At 41.8% G+C, this 21,781-nt stretch overlaps 2 protein-coding genes across 2 annotated transcripts in view; one reads left to right on the forward strand and one right to left on the reverse strand.

The window, feature by feature from the left end:
• LOC103466344 (cyclin-dependent kinase 17) overlaps positions 1-12,405 on the forward strand; it is a 33,945-nt gene extending 21,540 nt beyond the window's left edge. Inside the window, exons 5-17 of the mRNA XM_008411857.3 lie at positions 1,956-2,081; positions 3,821-3,877; positions 4,169-4,283; positions 5,414-5,508; positions 5,710-5,772; positions 6,064-6,187; positions 6,375-6,495; positions 7,429-7,526; positions 7,714-7,819; positions 8,577-8,619; positions 9,060-9,150; positions 9,279-9,356; positions 11,301-12,405. Of these exons, the coding sequence (XP_008410079.1) occupies positions 1,956-2,081; positions 3,821-3,877; positions 4,169-4,283; positions 5,414-5,508; positions 5,710-5,772; positions 6,064-6,187; positions 6,375-6,495; positions 7,429-7,526; positions 7,714-7,819; positions 8,577-8,619; positions 9,060-9,150; positions 9,279-9,356; positions 11,301-11,338 (1,155 nt within the window). The 3' untranslated portion in view covers positions 11,339-12,405. The remainder of the gene's footprint in view (positions 1-1,955; positions 2,082-3,820; positions 3,878-4,168; positions 4,284-5,413; positions 5,509-5,709; positions 5,773-6,063; positions 6,188-6,374; positions 6,496-7,428; positions 7,527-7,713; positions 7,820-8,576; positions 8,620-9,059; positions 9,151-9,278; positions 9,357-11,300) is intronic.
• A 1,292-nt stretch (positions 12,406-13,697) lies between these two features.
• LOC103466343 (ETS transcription factor ELK3) lies at positions 13,698-21,512 on the reverse strand. Its single transcript, XM_008411854.3, has 5 exons — positions 21,207-21,512; positions 18,776-18,984; positions 17,526-18,299; positions 14,674-14,796; positions 13,698-13,945 (listed from the first exon to the last, which is right to left on the reverse strand). The coding sequence occupies exons 2-5, from the start codon at positions 18,980-18,982 to the stop codon at positions 13,847-13,849; spliced, it is 1,203 nt and encodes a 400-aa protein (XP_008410076.1). The 5' UTR covers positions 18,983-18,984; positions 21,207-21,512; the 3' UTR covers positions 13,698-13,846.
• Positions 21,513-21,781: the final 269 nt, after the last annotated feature.

Raw genomic sequence — 21,781 nt, forward strand, 5'->3', positions numbered from 1 at the left:
TCAGGCGGTGGATGGACGTCCCTTGAACAAAACCGCCAAATCTGGGCGCGGGAACGACGGGGCGGCGGGGGGAATGTTTCTGGAAACATACGAACATTCCAGCAGCCTGCCACCAAACTGAGCATCTGTTGAATAATCTGCCATCAGCAAATCGTTCGAAAAAAATGTACAGAAGAGTGACAGATGCCCATTGGAGAACCTCAGCGTTTTTGTTGATGGCTTTAGATTAAAACAAACTGAGACGGCGATGAGCAGGATGTAAAAATCCAAAGCATTTTTCAAAGGAATTGCTGAGATTAGGACGGCAACTAGCAATTATTCTATTGATTATTCTGACAATTAATCGGATAAAAAACTGGCACATTCTGCAGGATTTTCATTTCACCTCTTAGACCTTTTTATACACTAGAAATGCAGCAAAAGATGCAGGAAAATAAAACTTAAATATTTTTTTTACATTTTAGTGCCTAAAATGCAACAATATAGCATTCCGTCAGTACATTTGAACTGAGAAGTTTTGACTAAAACTTATTTACAGACTAAGGTGTTTTTATCTTAGATTCATAATGTAGATGTATAGTATAGTTTTGGCGTAACTATTTGGCGTAAATATTATTTCAATAATTGATTACTCGTTCGATCCCTACTTTAGATCAAATTTAAAAACATCTAGTTGGTTCTAGGATAAAATATTTTAACCAAATATCTACTGAAGTTTTTTTTATACACATTTATAAAGCTTATTAAAAACAATGGTATGCTACCATAATGAAAAAGTCATACTTTAAAGTGATTTATATTTAATCAGTAATTATGCAGTTTAATTCACAAACCAGTTTGCATTGATTAAACCTAATTCGTCTTAAATGTGAATTGGAAATGTAACATTTTAATAATATGTTTGCAAATTCGCCAACCACTTGTTGAGCACATTTCTGTTCACCTTGTGCCGCAGCAGATTATCAACCTGTTCTGCTTTCTACTTCCTGTTTTATTCATCTACCCGCCTCCGTTTTCTGAGCTGCAAACGGCCTAAAACTTCGGTCGCTGTTGCGTTTGAATGAGAGGCTGAAGGTCAGCCGACCCGTCCAGAAGGCTGGTGTAGATCCATCAGTTTCCCATGTGCTGGTGCTGAAATGTTAGTTACATAAAAGTCGGCATTGGCTGAAAACAGGAAGTTTAGGTGTAAATGTTCCAGCTGGAGGCAGAGTTACAGCAGCGAGAGAGGCCGGATTAAAAGCTGTGATCTAACCAACTGGAGATGCATTTTGGGAAGGATCCAGATGTCGAGTCTGTTTGAGTTTATGTAACATGTCAGCGGGATCGTGGTGGAGCAGCGGGGCATTCCAGGACCTTTCTCAGATTTCTCAAAGGGACGAGTCTGTAATATAACAAAAGGTGCTTTAGAATAAAAAAAAGGTGTGTTACGTAAACACACCTGTTACGTTTTATTGAGACGGTTTGTGACGTCGATTTTGATTTTAAGCTAATTGTGTGGCTGATTTCAGAACAAACACAGTTTGATTGTTTCAAAGCAAAGACTAAATGATTACAGAGTTGACTCTATCTTTGGTGTCTTAAACGAGAAATCTCCATGGTTAGGTCAGCTAACATTGGTAAAATAAAAACAAAAAAAAACATTTTTGTGTGTATTCTAAAACTATAGCTGCTTACCTTTAACTTGAAGATTGTCGAGACGCTGGGCTTTCGCTTATATTCAAAAACATACAGTTTGTTAAGCTGGCTGCTGGAAGCTCTTTCTCACTGTTTTGTAGCCTGAATGAACAGGAGACGCACATCCACACAGTAGAAAATACTATTCTTTAAACTCCATTCTCACATCTCTGCATGTTAGGAGGAAAAATGTCTCTTCTGTGTTTCAGTCTGATAACTTTTGTTTCTCTTTACGTTTCCTAATGATCTGTTTCATATTTTCATCCGGGTTTTATTTGCAGGACTTGAACAAACGTCTGTCCCTGCCTGCCGACATCCGGATACCCGACGGCTACCTGCAGAAGCTGCAGCTGAGCAGCCCGGCCTTCGATCAGCCGCTGAGCCGACGCTCCCGCAGAGCATCGCTGGTGAGGAAGAGGAGGAGTTTTAATATCGGGTTTATTACGTCGTGGTCCAGAAAGGTCAAGTAGGAAGAGGCAGCAGCTCAAATCAGCTCCAGTTCTCAAACATCAGACACATTAAATAAGAAGTAGGGATCACAGGCGATGTGTCTTTTGGTCAGAAACGTCTTCATTTTTATTTACAATTGCAATTATTTGACTGGAACGTGCTTGGATTTTAATAGAGAGCCTGCGCTAACTATTGGATTATTTAGTAGCTGAAAAAGATCATTTAGATTAAAAAAAAATAGCATAAGCATTTCTCTCAAAGGTGTTGAAGCTAAAAATCCAGATTCACTTCTGTAGAAAGCCTGCTCTGATTCCTTCAGACTTGCAAATTGAAGTCAAAGGTTCTTGTTTTTTATTTTTTTCCCCCTCAAGAATCTGACATTTTGTGACGTCAGCTTCTCTGAACCACATTCAGAGTAAATGCCGCTTTCTCTCTACGCAAATAAAACTTGAGAACAGCAGAGACGAGCGGTGTGAACAAGTTGTTTGGTCAGATGACGGATACAGTTTCTCCCTCCAACTGGAATCCCAACACGTTTGGCGAAAAGACGGTGATAAGATTTCTCCCAGGGTTTTTATGGGAGCAGTATTTCTGCATAACAATGAATCAAAGTTGAAGCTGCTGAAATGGTTGGTTCAGGCCAGGTATGTCGTCTGACTTGATATTCATTTAAAAAAAACAAACAAACAAAATGACCCTTAAGAGAAAATCCTCAACCAGGGAGGATTTCACCAAAACACACACACACAAAAAAAGAAGTTTCATTAGAAGTTCAATTCCAGCTTTTCCCTCGCTCTTTCTAAATTCGCCTCTATTCAGGTAAATTTAGACATTTTAAAAAGCAATATTGGACCGGCTGAAAATGCAGTTTCACAGGAAATCTCATAACTGTCGCCTCTTAAATCACACTATACAAAATTGAGTTCCTTTTGCCAACGTCTGAGGTTGACGGCCTGTTCAATAGAAACGGAGCGGACGGGTTGCGGCGAGGCTGCTCCGTAATAAAGCCGATTGCGAGAGCCGTGTCTTATTTAAAAGCGGAAGTGAGAGAATCTGATCCTTCCAGCTTGTTGCCATGTGTTTTGTGAAACTTTGTGACCAAGCTTCAGTAATTGGCTTGAGATTCTACTTTGAATTTGCATTGTTAAAAAAAGAAAGAAGGAAAAAAAAAAGCGGAACTGAGGAATACATAACCCTGTCTCCACCCACCCAGTCGGCTTCATTAGCATACATGCTTCCATGCAGGGTTGTTTATAAATCTCTGAATGGCTTCAGTTGAGTGTTAGACTCCCTGACCTTTCAGCTCGGCAGGAGCTCTGGCCTCTGCAAAGGCGCCGCTCTCACATTCATGCATGAACCAGCCTCTGTTTTGAAAGAAATCTAGAGAATTTAAACGTTTCCTTCAGAAATCCACATTGATGTTTCTCCAGATTGAAGAAACGCCAACCTGCAGGTTGGAAAGCTCGTTATTTCTTAGCCTTCCTGTTTGCAAACTCATCCCAAAAGCCAAAAGCAAACTTTCTTTTGTCACAACTGATTAGTTCTGATTCGGTTTTGGGCGTTTGACCTCCTTATATCGCCCCTCGTCTCACGCTGCCAGGCAGTCGTAAGGATTCGTCGCCACGTCTGTTATTGTTGTCGCTGCTAATAAAGAGGCTTTGCACATTAATGTTGTTTGTCCTCTTCTTCCCTCCAGTCAGAAATCGGGTTCGGGAAGCTGGAGACGTACATCAAACTGGACAAACTGGGGGAGGTATGCGAGACGCCTCTCCTCTCGTCACCCGGGCGCAGACGATCTCGTTGTGACTGATAAAACCAACACAGTTCCCTCTTTTCATTCTTCCTTTCTTACTACTTTCTATATTATTTGCTGTTTTTTTTTGCTTGCTTAATCTCTCATTTAATACTTCCAAGATAAACGTAAAAGATATGAGAGCTGAAAAGCTGAACGTGTGGACAAATATAAAGCTTTTAACCTGATGCTGCTTCTGTCCAGCAGCTCTGAGGCATTTTTGTTCATCCTCCCTCTCCTCCTGCTCTCCAGGGAACGTATGCAACGGTTTTCAAGGGGAGGAGCAAGCTGACGGACAACCTGGTGGCGCTGAAGGAGATCAGACTGGAGCACGAGGAAGGGGCCCCGTGTACGGCTATCAGAGAAGGTAGGAAGCAGCCAAAGGCATTTTGCTGCACAGTAGCAAATTAAATGCTGAATGCGGCTTTAGATTTTAGACTTCTTAACCTACACACTAAAAGCTACGTTTGACAGGACGCAACCTCCCTAGAGTAAAGCACGGTGGAGGCAGCATGACGCTCTGGGGTTGCTTTTCTTCAGCATGGAGATTTTTTATTTATTTTTTATTTTTTGGAAAAATATACCACAAATCATTTATTAGAGATTTATTTTTTCAGAGAAATCAGGTGTGTAGTGTGAGACATTTTGTGACGTTTTACTTTGTCCCTGCTGTAAACTGTAGAATATTATCACAATTTATTTTTAATGGTAATAAATGATGTATAATAGTGAACTGAAACTGTCTGTTTTAGTTAATTTTTTAATGGTAATGGGAAAAGTTTGAAAACTTACCTTGGAAATACTTGAAAAGTGCTTGAATTTTACTGTGGCAATAGGGTTCAGACCTTGCTAGTCGCTTATTTTAATGAAATCATTAAATCATGCTCATGTTGTATAATATTTCCTTCTTTTCTCTCTACCTCCCTTAAATTTAGAATCTTTTAGCATCTCTATCGCTAGGATCTAAATTAGGCGCTAGTCAAGTTTGAATGCATGGCGCCTGAAATATTACAGTCAACAAAATTATTGCGTCCTTTGCCTTTGTGATTTTGTAAACTGTTGAAACTACAACGGCTGTTGCAAGGGACCTTGTTGCATAGCTTTAATCATTAGTTTCAACATTACTTAGCAGCTTCTTCTACAAGCTTAGTCTGTGCACAATAAGCTGGGTGGAACTGCAAAGAAAACATTGCAAAAACTACATTTGTCTGTGTTTCGCATCAAGACAGTTTGCTGATTTACTTTAGCCTAGCACCTGCTCCCTGCGCAAAGATCCTCAGCAGAGGCAAGATGTGAGAATACCCACATATTTCTTTGGAAAAATTGTGAAAAGACTTGGTTGTTAAATTTAATCATCGCAATTTTAACCCTTATCAGTCTTAAAACCACAAAGAATGTCCATACTAGGTCAGAAATGACATTTAGTCATTTGCTCACTGTTTATTTTGCTTTTCTGGATGAGATCACATCCTCTTGTTTTCTCTTTTGTCGTCTTAGTGTCTCTACTGAAGGACCTGAAACACGCCAACATCGTCACATTGCACGACATCGTCCACACGGACAAGTCGCTCACCCTGGTCTTCGAATACCTGGTGAGGCTGCCTTCACCTTCGCTGTCACCTTGTTCTCGACTCGCACCTTCCTCGCATCGCGGATGCTTAAAATTTATGCATTCCGTAACGTTTATTATTCATGGCCTTATGCAGAGTCTGGGGGAGGCGGTTAGTTTACCAACTGTTGCAGTTCGTGAGCTCCTCACCTCTCCGCTCTAACGGCCTCGCTCTCTTTTCTAGGACAAAGACCTTAAGCAGTACATGGACGACTGCGGGAACATCCTGAGCATGCAGAACGTTAAGGTGAGCCTGCCGGCCCAGCTGCCTCAATGAACTGTCAAGATTGTTTTTTGTTTTTTTTCTCGTCTGTTGGTGTTGGTTTAAGAAACACTGCTTGTGTGCCCTCTGGTGGCAAAGTGTGGACACTGGAATGATCAGTGCAAAAATGTTAAAAGATTTTAATTTTCTGACCAAAGTCGGCAAAACTTAGATTGTTGGATGGAGCGGCAATTTACGACGCGCTCACAGGCTTTTTAATAGGACAATTTTCTGTGACGTATTTGTCTTATTAATCACAGAGGTTCCTTCCTGTAGATTTTTCTGTACCAGATCCTGAGAGGGTTGGCTTACTGTCACAGACGGAAAGTTCTCCACAGAGACCTGAAGCCCCAGAATCTGCTCATCAACGACAGAGGAGAGCTCAAACTGGCCGACTTCGGTGAGGTCCAACGCCGTAATCGCATCTTCTGTTTTTTTTTGTTTTTGTTTTTTTTTGTGTCTTTTTTATTATTGTGGAAAAAAAATAACCCAAATCTCCACTGAACACTACCTGACTTTTTAATTGAGGAATTTTCTGTGTGGTTGTTCTGATTTATTTATTTTTTTTCTGAACGTGCTCTACACAGGCCTGGCGAGGGCCAAGTCCGTGCCCACTAAGACGTACTCCAACGAGGTGGTGACGCTTTGGTATCGGCCTCCGGACGTTCTGCTGGGCTCCTCAGAATACTCCACGCAGATAGACATGTGGTGAGTGGGCCTCGCTCTGCGGGGAGAGAGTCTTTACTTCCATATGTCAGCACTGTGGAGGAAAGGGCCCATAGATTTCTAAAACGGGGAGATTTCCCTGTAAACAGATTCGGTCTGGTCTGCGTGCAAACAGAGGTGTGATGCCTCTCATTTTATTGTTTTCTCATAAAAGTACTTGTAACTTTTGAACTTTGTCACATTTTATTACATTTGAACCACAAATTATAATGTGATATTTAATGCCCAACACAAATTAGAAAATGTTTGTGACATGTAACTTTTTTTTTTTTTTACTAAATCTGAAGAAAAGGAGTGAAAAGGTTGTTTTTTTTTATATCCATTTGTGTTCAGCACCCATGAGGTAATACTTTAGTCTAAACCATACTCTTCCTGTAAGGTTTATTTGTGTGCCAGGCAGGTAAACGTTACTGTCAGGTCGCCACCACCATGTGGCACAGTAGCATAGTCGTGGTGAAAAGGTCTTAGTCAAAAGTTTCTGCCATGCTTAGTGCTTTGCATGGAAGCCAGAAATGAAGAATAATTTAGATAAAGGGGTTAAAGGTACTTCATATTGCTGCTAAATGTTTTTTTTGTATCGCTCTCTGGGCATGTGACTGGATTTCCACTGATAAACTGTTTTGTTTTAATCACTAAAATTGTTCTACAGCTCCTCCAGAGTTCCTATGGAAAGAGTCTTTTTTGGTTTGTTTTGTTTGTTTGTTTCTAACTTGACAAAACACGAAAAGGTTTAGAATACTTTTAAAGGCTAAAGAGTTCACCAACGCTTCAAGCGCTGCGTGAGTTTTATGAGTGACGGATTGAAAGCAGCCTTTGAATGCCCTGCTCCAGGGAACCCGACACCAAACGTCGGTGAAAGTTGAACTCGGTCCTCTCTTGGTGACCCCCCCCTCCACCATCTGTCGACCTTTTCAGGGGAGTGGGCTGCATATTCTACGAGATGGCTGCCGGCAGGCCCCTGTTCCCCGGTTCCACGGTGGAGGACGAGCTGCATCTCATCTTCAGACTGTTAGGTCAGTGCTGCCCCCTGGTGACAGGGGAAAAAAACAAGCAAACAAACTTTTTGAACATGAGCCTTTAATCGCATCAACCATGGCATGTAAACCCCTCCACCACACACACACACACACTTTAAGTGCATGAAAAAACTCCTCCAGCTGGCGCGGTGAAGCCTGACTGCGATTAAATGTCCCCACACAGGCACTCCTACAGAAGACAGCTGGCCTGGAATATCCTCCATCGATGAGTTCAGGTCCTACAAGTTCTCCAAGTACAAGCCACAGCCACTAATCAATCATGCTCCCAGGTAGGACAGATATTCATTCTCTGTTACACTGCAAAAAACACCAAATATTACCTTATTCCTGATCTAGTTTTAGTGCAAATACCTTGAATGCACTTGAAATAAGATGGACATACCTTGCAAGTGACTCCTCAGCAAGATGTAGGAGCTTGTTTTAAGTCAGTAATTCCTTAATATTGATGAAAAAAGTACTAGTCGTAAGTGAAATAATCTGCCAGTGGAACAAGACATTTTAATTTATGATACAGAACAAAAGTCAGATTATTTAATTTGTACTTTTTCATTCATATTTAAGGAATTATTGAGTTAAAGCAAACTCTTATTTCTTGCTGAAAAGTTACTTTTAAGTTAGTTTTGTCTTATTTCAAGATATTTGCGCTAGAGACCAGACCGAAGATACTTGGTAAGATTTGGTAAGATAAGAGGGTTTATTTTATTAAGAACCTTCACTCTGACATAACCTCCCGCTTATTTCTGCCAGTCCTCATACTGAAAGTGGGAACGAGCAAGTATTTGTCGTGATGCCCAGGTACAGCAGTAGAGCTCACCAAAAGCAGTTAAATGGTAGACGTTTGTGTGGCTGGGTTTGTTTAGCTAGGAGTGTGTGTGCTTTGTCACTTCCTGTAAGGAAATCCTGTGGAATAGTTGACTGTTTGGCCGAGTTTCCTTCCTTACAGCCGCCAGCATCTGTGAGTCACCCCACCTTACTGACCCCACTCCCCTCCTCTCTCCCATCCCCGCTCTCCCCCTTTCCATGCAGGCTGGATAACGATGGAATCGAACTGCTGTCTTCATTCCTAAAAGTGAGTCACTGGCTACCGGCCATAAATGGTGCAATGCTAACAGCAAAGCGGCTTACTGTTAGGATAATATTTTTGTTAAAATCACAACAAGTCACAAGTAACTTTTCAGTAGGAGATAGGAGTTTAAGTCAATAATTTCTTAATATTGTTGAAAAAGTATAAGTGAAATCATCTGCCAGTGGAACGACACATTTTTCCCAGACTTCACTTATAACTAGAATTTTTCATCAGTAATAAGTAATTATTGGCTTAAGACAAGCTTGTGTTTCTTGCTGAAAAGTTACTTCTAAGTTGGCTTAATTAAAGAGTACTAAGATGTTTGTAGTAGAAACCAGACAAAAAATATGTTGCGTTTTTTTTGTTTTTTTTTGCAGTGATTCTTGCTCTGTCTTAAGCTGTTCTTTAATAACTGTAAGCCAACCCTTTGTCCCAAATTTCAGTACGAGTCCAAAAAGAGGATCTCTGCCGATGAAGCAATGAGGCAGCCGTACTTCAGGACCCTGGGGCCGCGCGTGCACACGCTGCCAGAGAGTGAGTAATAGCATTGTGATGCAGAAATGCAGCCAGGGAGGTGCACGGCTCATGAGCTCTTCCAGAGAGCGGAGGGGATCAATCGGAGCTTTTATAGCGAAAGGTGACAGACTGTGTCTCCTCTGCAGACATGTCCATATTCACACTGAAGGAGGTGCAGCTGCAGCGAGACCCCGGCTACCGGAGCTCCTCGCATGCAGAATCAGGTGAGACGCTCAGAGGAGCCGTGGGATTCTGCCTGGCAGAAGTATTTATTTATTTATTTGTGAACTCTAATGTGTTTTATTTGGATTTTGAAGTAGAACATGGTACATGATTGTGAAGTGAGGACGATGGAATAAAGCTGTATTTTTTTTAATTAAAACGTTATTTTCAGTGAGGCATGTGTTTTTGCAGCCTGCAACAAGTTTACCTTCAGGAAGCAGCACTCTCTCTTCCCATCACAATACTTATTTGTGCATTCCCCACAGCATGACGCTGCCACCACCCTGTTTCACTTTAGGGATTTTACACCACAGATGGTTTTTAGCACAACCTTAAACTTCTCCACACTGTATTTCTTGGTCGTCGTGGTTCTCTTTGTTCTTTTACAGAACAGCTGTAATTATACTGACATTAAATTACACAAAATCTGACACAAATACCAGCATTTGTAGTTGCAAAATATGAAAAAGTTCAGCGGTGTGAACACTTTTGCAAGTTGTTTTGGTTCATATTTCATATCAGTCAATGGGAATCAGAGCCACAGTCACTGATGATGGTTTGCAATAGAATTTGTCTTTTTAAATTAAAACAAAATAAAAACATTTCTAGCATTTTATTACCAAACTACCACGATAAATGACCTAAAGTAAACTCTAAAGTGGTTTGTTTAGGGGAACCAACCTGCAAACTCACTTGCTATTCATTTATTTACTTACATAAAGCCTTAAAAATAAAAGCATTTAGGTTTCCAAGAAGGTATTGGCACAATAACAACTGTGACGAGTACTTGATAAGTGTTCCAGTACATTACATTGTATGAATGTAATAATTTCTAATTGGCATACAACTATAGTGGAAAAAAACACAACCACGATAGAGTTGTGCAGTTTAATATTATTTTGGTTGATATGGTTTTCAAGCAAAGCTCAGGTTCAGTTTCACATTCCTTACCGTGGTTCGATTAGCGCCTCACGTCCAATCAACAAGACACTTACTCTGCCTGACTAACAGGCCTGTAAAAGCAGCACATCATGTCCTGATCTGAAGAAATTCAAAGGCAGGAGGAAAAACAAACTCATTGACATCAAGTCTGAAAATGGCTACAAAGACATTTTAATGTTTTGGGACTCAAACTACCCTCTGGAGTCATTACCCACAAGTGGAGAAAAAGAAAGAACAGTGGTGAACCTTCCCAGCAGTGGCTGACTTAACAATATGAGTCAATGGGGGGATAAAAAAAACAACTAATTTGGGAGGTGACAAAAACCCAGAACATCTAACGTGTAAAATTAATATTTCATTTTAGATATCTGGAATATGTGACAAAAAAGTGAAAATAGATCAAATCTGTGAGGGTGTGAACTCTTCCGTCACATTTTTTCAAATATAAAGCCACTATTCTGATGTTATTTCTTTCCTCTTACTTTATGCAGTCTGCTAATATAATATTATTTAATATAGAAGTAAATTGGAGTTGCTATCAGACTAATAATCAGTGGAGATCAATAATAACATATTATGTTTCATCTTCCTGAAGGAATATCCTGTTTGTCAGTGGGACACTACCTGAATAAAAACCCAAATGATGCACTAAAGTACTGCTAATCCTACTTGATTTATTTATATCCATTAATCCATAGCTACATATTGCAGCTAGAAAATGTAACTGTGAATTGGTCAACGGTGGTTATAAAAATCCCTGAGTTTCCAGCCTGACCGCTGTGCGAAATGACTTCAAGCCCTAAACTGACTCATTACCCACAAACCTTTGCGTGTCCTAACAAGAAAATGCAACATGTTGCTTTGTTTTATGTTTACTCTGATTATTTTTTTTGTATGAGTTTAGACACTCACCTGAAGGGAATCCAGCATCTGGCTTTAAAACCATTTATTTTAAATTGCAGAAACTGTGTTCTGATCTGTGTTTTTCCTCTTTTTTCCACCAGGCAATGGGAAGAACAGAAGACAAAGCATGCTGTTTTAAAAACTCTGGACCAGACTGTTGTTTTACTTTTTTTTTGTTTTTTGATGAGAAGGACCTCCTTGCAGACAGATCAGTTCAAGATGGATGGAGGGATGGGGAGGAGTCGTACTGTGGACAGGTAGCTTTCCCCAGTATTTTGAGGGGGAGGAAGGAAGAGGAGTGATGAAGATGATTTAAACACATTCATCCATCCATCCATCCATCCTTCTCCCGGGTTTAGCCAAACCTGACTCCATTAAGAGACGTTTATTTACTGTACATTTATATTTATTGAATTTGCTGCTAAGTCAAACTACTGTTTAGAATTTAACTGGCTCAGTCACTTTAATGAATACATGCCATTTGTATAGATTTTTAACTTTTTTTGTTTTTCTTTTTTGGGCTTTGAAGTGATATATTTTTGAATTTTATTTTATTTTTTTAGTTTTCTTTTTTTTTTTTTTGCTCACTGTTAACATGTTCACTCCACCTTGAAAGCTCCTTGTTGCGCTGTTTGCAGACGTAGCAATGTTTCTGTAGCAACTCAGAGGAAGGTCAAATGTTCTGTCTGTTATAAACGGTGCTGCATAAATCATCTGTGACCACTTGCTCTGAAGGCTTTCAAAGCCAGGTTTCATATGATAAGTGATGGCTTTCGTCCCGACTGGAAGATGATATCCGAGCTGCAAAGCGCAGGTTGCATCCTGGGAGGCTCTCAGTAATGACCAATGAGACAAAAGTAGGGATAGAGGAAATGCTAACAGGGGCATTACTGGAAGAATCCTCGTTGAAACACCTCAATGTTCTACTTTATTCTGGGGGACGTAATTTTTGTTTTCTTTCTCGGCTCCATCTATATGTTGCATGCCACAGCTAGTGAACTCCTGAAACAGGAAGATGCTATCTCTAGTTCTGCCTCCCCCTCAGTCTCATCGTTCGTCTGCCAGTGTTACAACAGATGTTTTGTATAATATTCTTTAACTTTATTTGTGAATAATGAATAACCGTGTGGGATTTTGTTGGAGATGACTCCCATTTTTGAGGTTTTTTTTCAGAGTAAAACAAATTAAATTTAAAGTTTAAACAAATGTTTTGTTTTTGTCTTTTATATCAGCTTCCGTTTCCCTGATTAGTGTTCATACCCCTTATAATTTCCCACCTTCCGCCATCTTACTTTGCCATTGCCTTCGTATGAAATTCCGCTAGCTTGAATCTCTCCTCGGCTCACTCTAAGCTTTTCTCCCAATGAGGTGGATTCTCTGATAGAATTTCAAGCTAGCCAATCAGCAAACAGTTGTGAGTAATGACGTCAATTTTCTTAGAATTGTACTCCACTTGTGGTTTTACTAATGGCGGCGGTGGATGTAAACGAAGCTGGTCGGTCCTCGATGGTCACATTCTTCAAATATTGAGTTACCTTGTTCGACTTTGTCCTTCCTCTTCGCAGTGGTGGACGGTTGTTTACAGCGCAGGCTATTTCCGGTAAGCTTCATAGCGTGGCGGCCAAACATTAGCAACTGGGTAAAATCCAGGAAGTAATCGCTTCTCAATAGCCGTCGAGGGTCCAGACACGCGCTGTACGAAGCAAAATGTAGAAAAAGGGGCTGAATTTAATTTTTTTACCAGGCTACCTTAAAGTAAGTAATGGGATTTTGTGTAATAGAACTACAAAGTCTGACATGCAATTTTTATTCTGACGCCCCGAGTAGAACCTAACACAAGCAGTTTGTTTCAGAACTTGATTAACTTAATCTCGGTCAGAAACTTGTTAGATTTATATTTAAAAAATAAAAAAAGGAAAAGTTGCAAACCATGTATCATTTTCCTTCCAATTCCTAATTATTGCTTAAAATCTCTAAGTAGCGCAAAGGGGAATGAATACTTTCAGAAGGCTGTTAAAATAATTTAAACTACATTTTCACGCATTCAATGCCTTATTTATTGGAAATGACATTTTCTACAATACAAAACATATACAGAATGCATAACTGTATGCCAAGTCCAGTATAAAAAAAGTACTGTTACAAATTGTTTTATTGATCAGAAATCTCGTCTTCATTAAAAATATTTTGTAATAAAGTAAAAAAAAAAAAAGACAATAAGGCACAGCTGGTACTATCTGGAAAGCATAGTGCATACATTACATTACCACATTAGTGAAACCAGCAGTTTCACCTTGTAAAGAGGAGAAAAATAATGTTTGTACAAGATTAAAACAAAAACAAGTTTCTGCAGAGAATGAGGCTGTCCGTGGATAAAATGTGCTGTTCCTCTACCACAGACGTCTCTGACGTCCTGCTGTATGGCTTTTTACCAAGTGCTTTCAACAACTAGAATCTGGAGCAACTCGAGTGCAAAAAGGAGTGAGGTCATGTCTCTATTGTTTTTTTTTTTTTATATTTTTTTTATTTATTTTTTTAAATTGAAGCTGAATTTGAACATGAACTCGACCGCAGACGGACGACTGAGAAACTTTAAACGATGATGCTTGGAGTTTTTTTTTTTTTTTTTTCTTTCACAGTCCCTGGATCAGGATTTGTGGGTGGCGGGGGACAGGAGCAGGGAGGAGGGTGTTCCTTCCAGGTTTGGGAGGGGGACAGGCATGTGTCCGTTGATTAGGCTGGGGAACTGTGGAGAGAAGAGAGAGAGAGAAAAAGAGACGAGGCCGAGAGTTAGCGGGTAGCTGCTTTCCGGTAAGGAACTGCAGCATTGTCACTGCTCTGCTTTCCTGTTTTTTTTTTGTTCCTCTTTAATTTTAATTCATTGTGCCTCTTCCTTTCTTCCTTCCTTCCTCCTCATCTCTGTAACCCAAATGCCCCACATCAGAATGAGGAGTCTGTGTATTATTTGTTCAAAGTGTAATATCTGCGTGTGCCTGAAGAGGTAGTGTCTTTAGTGTGTGTGTGTGTTTCATAAATGAGGAGCAGCTCTCAAACCAGTCCACCCTGTTCAGCCTGGCTCCCCTGGGCTCAAACAGGAAGTATTCACAGGATTTCCTCTCCCTCTCACAAGCTCTGAAACAGGACACTTCTGCAGGACCCGCTTCCAAAGTCTGAGCATGTCTCTCAACTCTAGGTGTGTGCCGCTTTACAAATAATAAAAAATAAAACGTACTGGAAATATTTATGAGCAAAGTTCTGCTGAAAAGCAAAATCTTGACCAACTTTTTTTTCTTTTTCTTTTTTTTGCAGAAGCACGTGTTTTACCAGTATGCCACTTCCTCCTTTGTCTTTTTTAAGAGCTTCCAGTAAACAATTACTCTCTGTGTTGCACCTTCTGTTGTTCTCTTCTGCTATTTTTGGCCCCTATTATCTTCCGCTTATCGGCGACACACCCACATGCACCGCGGCTCTTACCTGGAAGAGGGAGCCGTGGCCCTGCAGCCGGGCTGGGCTGAGCGGGGCGACGGGGCTCAGGCTGCTCCAGAAGTGGATCCCCGACAGCAGCGGACTGTGAGCCAGCAGCAAACCCGACGGAGTCTGTGAGCAAGAAGTCCAAACGTATGAGGGAGGAGACGGGTAAATAAAAAAAAAAAAAAGTTTTCCCCAAGACTGAAGGGAGAAACGAAGTTGGGAAAACGTGGCTCTGAGGGGTTTCAGTAATGTGAAACATGCTGAAACGGTAAATGGATGCGCTTTGGCGTTTGGAAAAACAAACTGAGGGAGCAGGAAGGAAGTCTGTGGTTTCTCCTCCTGAATACAGGGGGTTTTGGGGGGTAGTGGGGGGCATTGATCCTTAAGAGAGAAAACATATGAAATCAATTTCTACATCTATTCCCCTCCCCCCCTACACACACACACACACACACACACTTCTCTCCCTGTGTCACCTCAGCGACGTGAGCCAGAGCTGCAGATGACGGACCCAGCCCTGCTCCCATTAATAATGGAATTATTGGAGCATATGGCATCACTTAGGGACCACCCCTCCACCCCCTCTGCTCTTTTACAGCCCCACTTGCTGAAGATTTCAGTAAACTGCCTGTTTTCCCTCTGATTTCTTCACCCATAAACAGACAGCAGCCTGGGAAAACTATTAATACCTTTCTTAATGTTGGTGTTGCGTGATCTGTTTAAAAAAAAAGGCCTCCAAAGAAAATACTTTATTTAAAACGGATGATCAAAAATTAGCTGATGCAGAGCAGAGTCTGGATTTTTGCCACAATCCAAAAGTGTGCCACCTTAAACAAATATAGAGAATATGAGCATCAGAGAGTGACTTGTCGGGTCATGAGGCAGCTAATTTGGTAGGTTTCCATTATTTATGAGCTGAAAATGTGACTGATATTTGACTTAGAAACAGACCTGTTGCTACAAGGGCTCCTTACCTGTAGCACAGCTTTTTCTAAGAAGCATTACACATCTCTTTGAAAAAAAAAAAATAGAAAAAACATTTTTGATTTAACGCTCGTTAAATCAAAATGTGTTGGTGTAAACATTATGTCACTACGCAAAATTATTTCCCTTTTGCGCTGAAAAAAACAGGTTGTCAGAATATTCAATGAGACTCTTATTATTATTATTTTTAACTATAGGTGCACCGATTGCAATTTTCTGACCTGCCGATTCCGATTTAGGCCGATACCGATTTTTTTGTTGTCTGAAAAATCCTAAATATGGCTACAAATCAAACACAATAAATTTATAAAATACTTACTGAATGCCTTTTCTGACTAATCTTTAAAAGTAAATTTTAACCAATTTAATAACTTAAAAATCCCATTTAATTAAGTTACATTTTTAAAATTAGTTTGTATTTACTTAATAAATCACATTTATACCTACCTAGTCAATATTTTATGTTTAACTTTATAATACAAGTCATATTTAATCTACTTGATACATTTAAACATTTAATGAACTTGGGTTAACCTGCATAATAGTTTGATACATTTTATTTTACTTATTAATTGTATTTGATATATACTGCTCAAAAAAATAAAGGGAACACTTCAGTGTTCACTTAAATGTTAAAGTGTTCCTTTTATTTTTTTGAGCAGTGTGTATTCAATAGCTTAAAACATTGTGTTACTTAAATTATGACATTCTGTAAGCAAAAAAAATTGTTTCAATTTCTTTTATCTCTGTTCTGGAAACATCATATTTTCTACTGAGAGGTTTTAGCGACGAAAATACAACATCCCACAAAGAAGGAGCTAGTCACGGAGAAAGTAACAAGAACATTTTGATTTTAATTGCTTAGATTTACTGTAAGTCAAAACAGGATTATTGGTATAAAAATAAAAAAATTATTGTGATGAATGAGTGTAATCTGTATCTATTAAGGACTCTAAAAACACTGCTAAAATCTGCTGCTCTCAGGGATTAATTGGCTGTAAATGCTTTCAGGTGGGTCCAACACTGAAAAATCTGACTTTTTTTCTTAGTCATTAAATGCATGAATACTAAGAACTCCCATAATCTTTGCTCTATAAACATAAAATGTACTATAATGGACTTTATGTTGGAGGAAAATCCCTTTGATAGTACAAGGTAATAATCTAGTAAATCCTGTCATTTTGTGCTAAATTCAAAATCTGCAGCATTTATTTTCTCTTCTAGGTCACTGAAAACTGGAATTAGCAGGGCGGACTTCAAAGAAAACCTGGAAATGGATATGAGCCAGGAAAAGTTTGATCAGAACATCCGTTCAGACGGGAACCGCTTTCTTGTGTTTTCGTGATTTATGAGTTGGACCGCTTTGGGCTGGAAGAAAGTGACAGAATCCGGTTTGACTACTGGTGAGCAGAGTGGGAAAGAGAAGGGTGTGGCAACATGTTGTGGCATGTTAGAGGTGAAGGTAGATTCAGAGAAGGTTCACCTCATACAACACTCAGCAGCCGCATCATCAAAACACCTTCCTGACTATGTTTAGCTTCGTCTAAAGTGACTGACAGGAAACGGGACCTTTGGTCTGGAATAATTTCGAGGGATTCGGTTTTGATCCGCGAACTGTTCTGTTTGCTTCACATGTTCGTGGGTTTAATGTTGTAGCTGCTTGTGTCACTTCTGTCTGAGCATTTGAACCCCATGAGGGTGGAAAACACCTTAGGAGTCTAACGTAACAGACTCAGGGCTTTCCCATCACTCCTAAGCCAGTGACTCGGGTTTGGAAACAAGGAAATGGTGTCGCTTTTTTTCCCCCACACATTGGGCTTCCTGATGGAACTTTTTAAGATCTGAGATAAGTTCTGAGATAAGTGCCTCACCTGTGCGGTGAAGAAGGCAGGAGTGAGGGAGCCGGACGGCAGCGCCGGGCTGTTGAGGGCGATGGAGCCGATGTCGCTCCCTGCCAGGAGCAGGGACGGGCTGGAGATCTCCAAAGCTTTGGGCTTTTTGCTTTTGGGTGGAAGTTCATCTCCTTGGTCCCCGCTGCTGTTGGTGGAGCTACTCCTCCCACTGCTGCTGCTCCTCTTCTCAGGAGGCTGCAGGGCTCGCTCCCTGTGCCCAGAGGAGAGATTGAGTGGCTGAGCATTCTGGTCCGAGTCCTCCGAGTCCTCTTCCTCGGCGGCGGGGCTCCAGCTTCGTCCGGGCTGGGTGTGCAGCGGGGAAGACGGAGAGTGGGAGTGCGAGGGGAGTCTGGATGCTCTTGGGGAGGCGTAGGATTCTGACTTGACGGAGGGAGGGGAGCTCCTCCCACCGGCGTTGGCACCGAAGCGGATGACGGAGCGTGGCTCGTCTTGGCGCTCGCGCAGGCTCCTCTGCAAGGAGCTAATTCTGAAGGACGAGTAGAGGCCCGAGTGGAGGTAGTCCCTTTGGCACTGCTGTGCCCCCAGGGCTGCGAGGGTCCTCCTTTGGACCTCTTCCTCGCTGTCCTCCTCCTCTTCCGTCTCCACGTCCAGCTCAGGCACGTCTCCCTCTTGGAGGGGAAACCTTCCAGAGGCTAAGCCCATCTCCACCGCCTGCGGATCCATCTTCAGGATCTCAGGGAAGGACACAAACTTATAGACAAACTTCTGGCCGATCACCTTTTTGATGATGTTCTGCAACACAAACATTAGCAACAATGAAGAAAAAGTGGCTGAAGTTTCATTACAGCGTCAACTGCATCAGTCGAAAGTCCGGTAGACTCGGTTCAATTGGTGACTAAGGGTGCATTTGCACAGAACGGGTTTTTCAAACGACTTAGATTGTTTTACACAGCGTAGTGGGAAAGCGAAAATGTAAGAATTGCTGCAATTTTGGTTCCTAATTGAACCGGGTCTACTATCAGGTGTGAAAACACCCTTATAGATGGACCAGATCTGCATCAGAGTTAGATGCATTCAAACGAATCAAACTTTCCAAGAGAACGAACTAGAGTTGGATTAAAGCAGACTAAACAGGAATGGTGTGAATGCACACCAAGAGGAAGTAGGAAGTAAAGAGTGTTTTCTAGAAACTATCGTCCTTTACTGCAATTTTCAGCTAATGGTAATAAAAAAACCTGCAGGGGAACAATTAGTCAGGCTGGAATAACCTTGTCATAGTAGTAGCGCAGGGCTCTGCTCAGCTTGTCGTAGTTCATGTTGGTCTTGTTCTTGCGCAGCCCCCACAGCTTAGCCACCTCCTCCGACTTGAGGAGCTTGAACTCGCCGTCCGTTGATGTCCAGCAGATCAGGTGCTTGTGGCTCTGGTCGAGCAGCAGCTGCAGCAGGAACTGCCACAGGGTGATGGCGCTGTCCATACCTGCAGCAAGCGGAAGGCAACACTTTCACTCACATCACTCTCACTTTCTGATTCAAATGTATTCCTGCCAACACGGCTTAGCCGCATGCAGACTGAATCTCGCGTGTGTGTCTGGGGCGAGGGGGGATGGCCCGTCTGAGTGCAGGCCGTCATGAATAGAACAGTGTGTGTAAAAGAATATGGTGTAATGTAGCAGCAGCAGCAGGGGAGAGAAAAAAAATACAAGCAGGAACAACAGCTCAAGCCAGAAATATGCTGCGGTTCAACCTGGCCCTCTCTCCACAGGAAGCATGACGGGCCCAGGGTGGGTTATTCCTTTAATGGAGGAATGTGCAGCCTCCGAGCTCCTGTCTGCCGACTAGCAGCTTTCTGTCCCCAACAACTCGACCGCATTAAAAATCCTGCATCCCTTTTTTACTTTTGTTTTGTTTTTGCTCTAGTTCTCACAAATAGTGGCACCAATGTGGAGCTCAAATGGCCAGTTTGTAAGCAGATAAGCAACAGAGGATCGATTGGGTTTGTATTACAGAGTAAATATGTTTATAAGAAAATAATAAACTGGCGTATTGATAAGGGATTGTGGCTGAAGTTATTTAAACTCAGCTGGGTAACGGTATGCATTTCAGGATATTTTTTTTACCAGCTTTGCACGTTTAGAGACTGGAACTTTGATTAAGCCTTTCTAACACGTGAATGCGCTTCGACCTATAGACTGTTCCATTACAGCTATGGCTGGGTGTTTTGAGTCGCCCCCTGATGGATTTTGAACCTTTGTTCAGCCTTTCTCAATCTTCCCATCAACTCTAACCAGCTTCCCTATCCCTGCTGAGGAACGCCATTCACACAGCATGATGGTGCCACCACCATTTTTCACCGTGTGGATGGTGTTTGCTATAAGTAAATCAGTCTCACCTTTCTTCTCCTGGTCAATAGATTACTGACCACTTTAAAAATGAGAACCTTTCCACAGTTATATTCATTTAAGGTCCTTACAAAATGCACTGGAGTTTGTGGTTATAAGATGCCAAAATGCTAAAAAGGCACCGTTTACACAGATTGATTTAAAAAAAAAAAAAAATGCTATCTGATAAGCAACAAATGTAAAACTGTGACAAGAGAGAAGCTTTTTATTCACCGTCCAAAGAGGGCTGGGACCAGTTTTCCTACACAAGCTTTGCCCCAGAGTCTCCTGTCTGCCATGTGAAACCACAAACCTGTCAAAGTCAGGACTTCCTCCTATTCTACTTCCAAGGACAAATGGTGAGGTGAGGGGATCCCACAGCAGGGGTGCGTTTCCCCGATCCGGCCACACTTCCCACTCCAATCCCAGAGGGAGGAGGTCAAAAGATCACATCATTGTCCCGTCTCCTCAGGTCCACCCAGTGACCTGCTCTGAACCTGGACTTCACTGTGGCTGTTGGACAAAAAGTGAAGCTCGTTCGTTCAGAACCACCGAGGTGAAACGTCTAGGACAGAAGATCCTGCACTTCCTGTTGCACAAACCTCACAACATGACTGACACAGTGACCTATAAGAACTGTGCTAACCTAGAGCAAGTCTGGAGATCTGGAGACATGTTCCTGCTCTTTCTAGGAACATCTCTGCTGGGTTTTTTTTGGGGGGGGGTGGGGGGTAAGGTGAGGTGAAGATGATTAGTCCTGCTGCTGATGCTCGGATGAAGAGGTCTTTCTCAGTGAACACAAAGCCACGCAGTGTGTTGGCTGAACGGAAACTCCTAATGAGATTAGATGGTGTATGCAGACATTACTTGGCCATGACCAAATCTGCTCTCTTCCTGTTCACAGTCGGTGGAAAAACTCAATAAGAAGCCCTCAAGAAAACTTCCCGGAGCGCTGTGGAGGTCTTTGGAGAGTTAAGTCCCGAGCTCCACTTTAGAGAGCCTCCAGAGGGTGTATGTATTCACCCACGGAGGTCTGCTTCATCCTCCTGCCCCACTGACTCATTTTCAAGATGTTGCTCGGACCGGAAGAAGGCACCGAGTCCGACTCGAATCTCTACTTTCACAGCCCGAAACTCTATAAAAGTACTTCTAAGGAAGTTCACCAAGAAGCAGAAGCTCGTAGTCGCGACACTTTCTAATAAAGTAGGTAATAAGCACCGCTGGTACTTCTCACTCTGCATTGTTCCTGTCTTTACAGACCTCCCGATAGCCAACAAAGACCCCTTTTGTGTCAAGAATCGCTAGTTTTGATTCACTTTACCTGCGATCTCCGGCTGGGTCTCTTCACTCCGCGAAACTTTACGTCGAAGACTGTGTGATCCCTTGTTTTTCCATGCTGACTCCTGGTCTGCACGGTTGTGCTGGACTGAAATCGGATCCTGGGCTTTTTCTTTTTCTGAGCAGGAAGTTGGAGCAGGCAGACGCAGAGCCGGCTGACTTCCTCTCCCCTACGATTCCCCAGGCAGTTAGCCGTCTGTGTAAACACACTTTTCCTCCCCTCCTCGACGGCCAGCAGTGGGCCTACTCTCTGTCGGCACACATGCTGGCGGAAACTCCTACCGTCCGTGAACTGACATCACCGGTAGCGTTGTGATGCCTTCAGGGGCGGCTCGTTGGCTTCAAACTCCCGCAGTTATAACGGGACAAAAATCTGGTGATTGTTTTTTTTCTTAGTGTCAGAACTGAAGTAGGTAATGTAGCCAAACAATTTTACTCGGGTAAGAGTAAAAAGCAGCCATCCAAGAGGTGACTCATGAGTAGACAGAGAGAGACGGACAAAAACATAAAGGCTGTTTTATTTTTAAAACTATAATGAAAAGGTATTACACAAATAAA

Source organism: Poecilia reticulata, chromosome 6 (assembly GCF_904066995.2).
Source record: "Poecilia reticulata chromosome 6, P_reticulata-male-v2, whole genome shotgun sequence".
Classification (NCBI taxonomy): domain Eukaryota; kingdom Metazoa; phylum Chordata; class Actinopteri; order Cyprinodontiformes; family Poeciliidae; genus Poecilia; species Poecilia reticulata.

Bases quoted from the DNA above. Each gene is read 5' to 3' on its own strand.
- LOC103466343 (XM_008411854.3), bottom strand. From the start codon at position 18,982: ATGGACAGCGCCATCACCCTGTGGCAGTTCCTGCTGCAGCTGCTGCTC. The intron at 14,797-17,525 runs GTGAGGCACTTA...TCTTGCTCACAG, and splicing joins CTGCCTTCTTCACCGCACAG to ACTCCGTCGGGTTTGCTGCT. The intron at 13,946-14,673 runs GTAAGAGCCGCG...TTCTCTCCACAG, and splicing joins GCCACGGCTCCCTCTTCCAG to TTCCCCAGCCTAATCAACGG.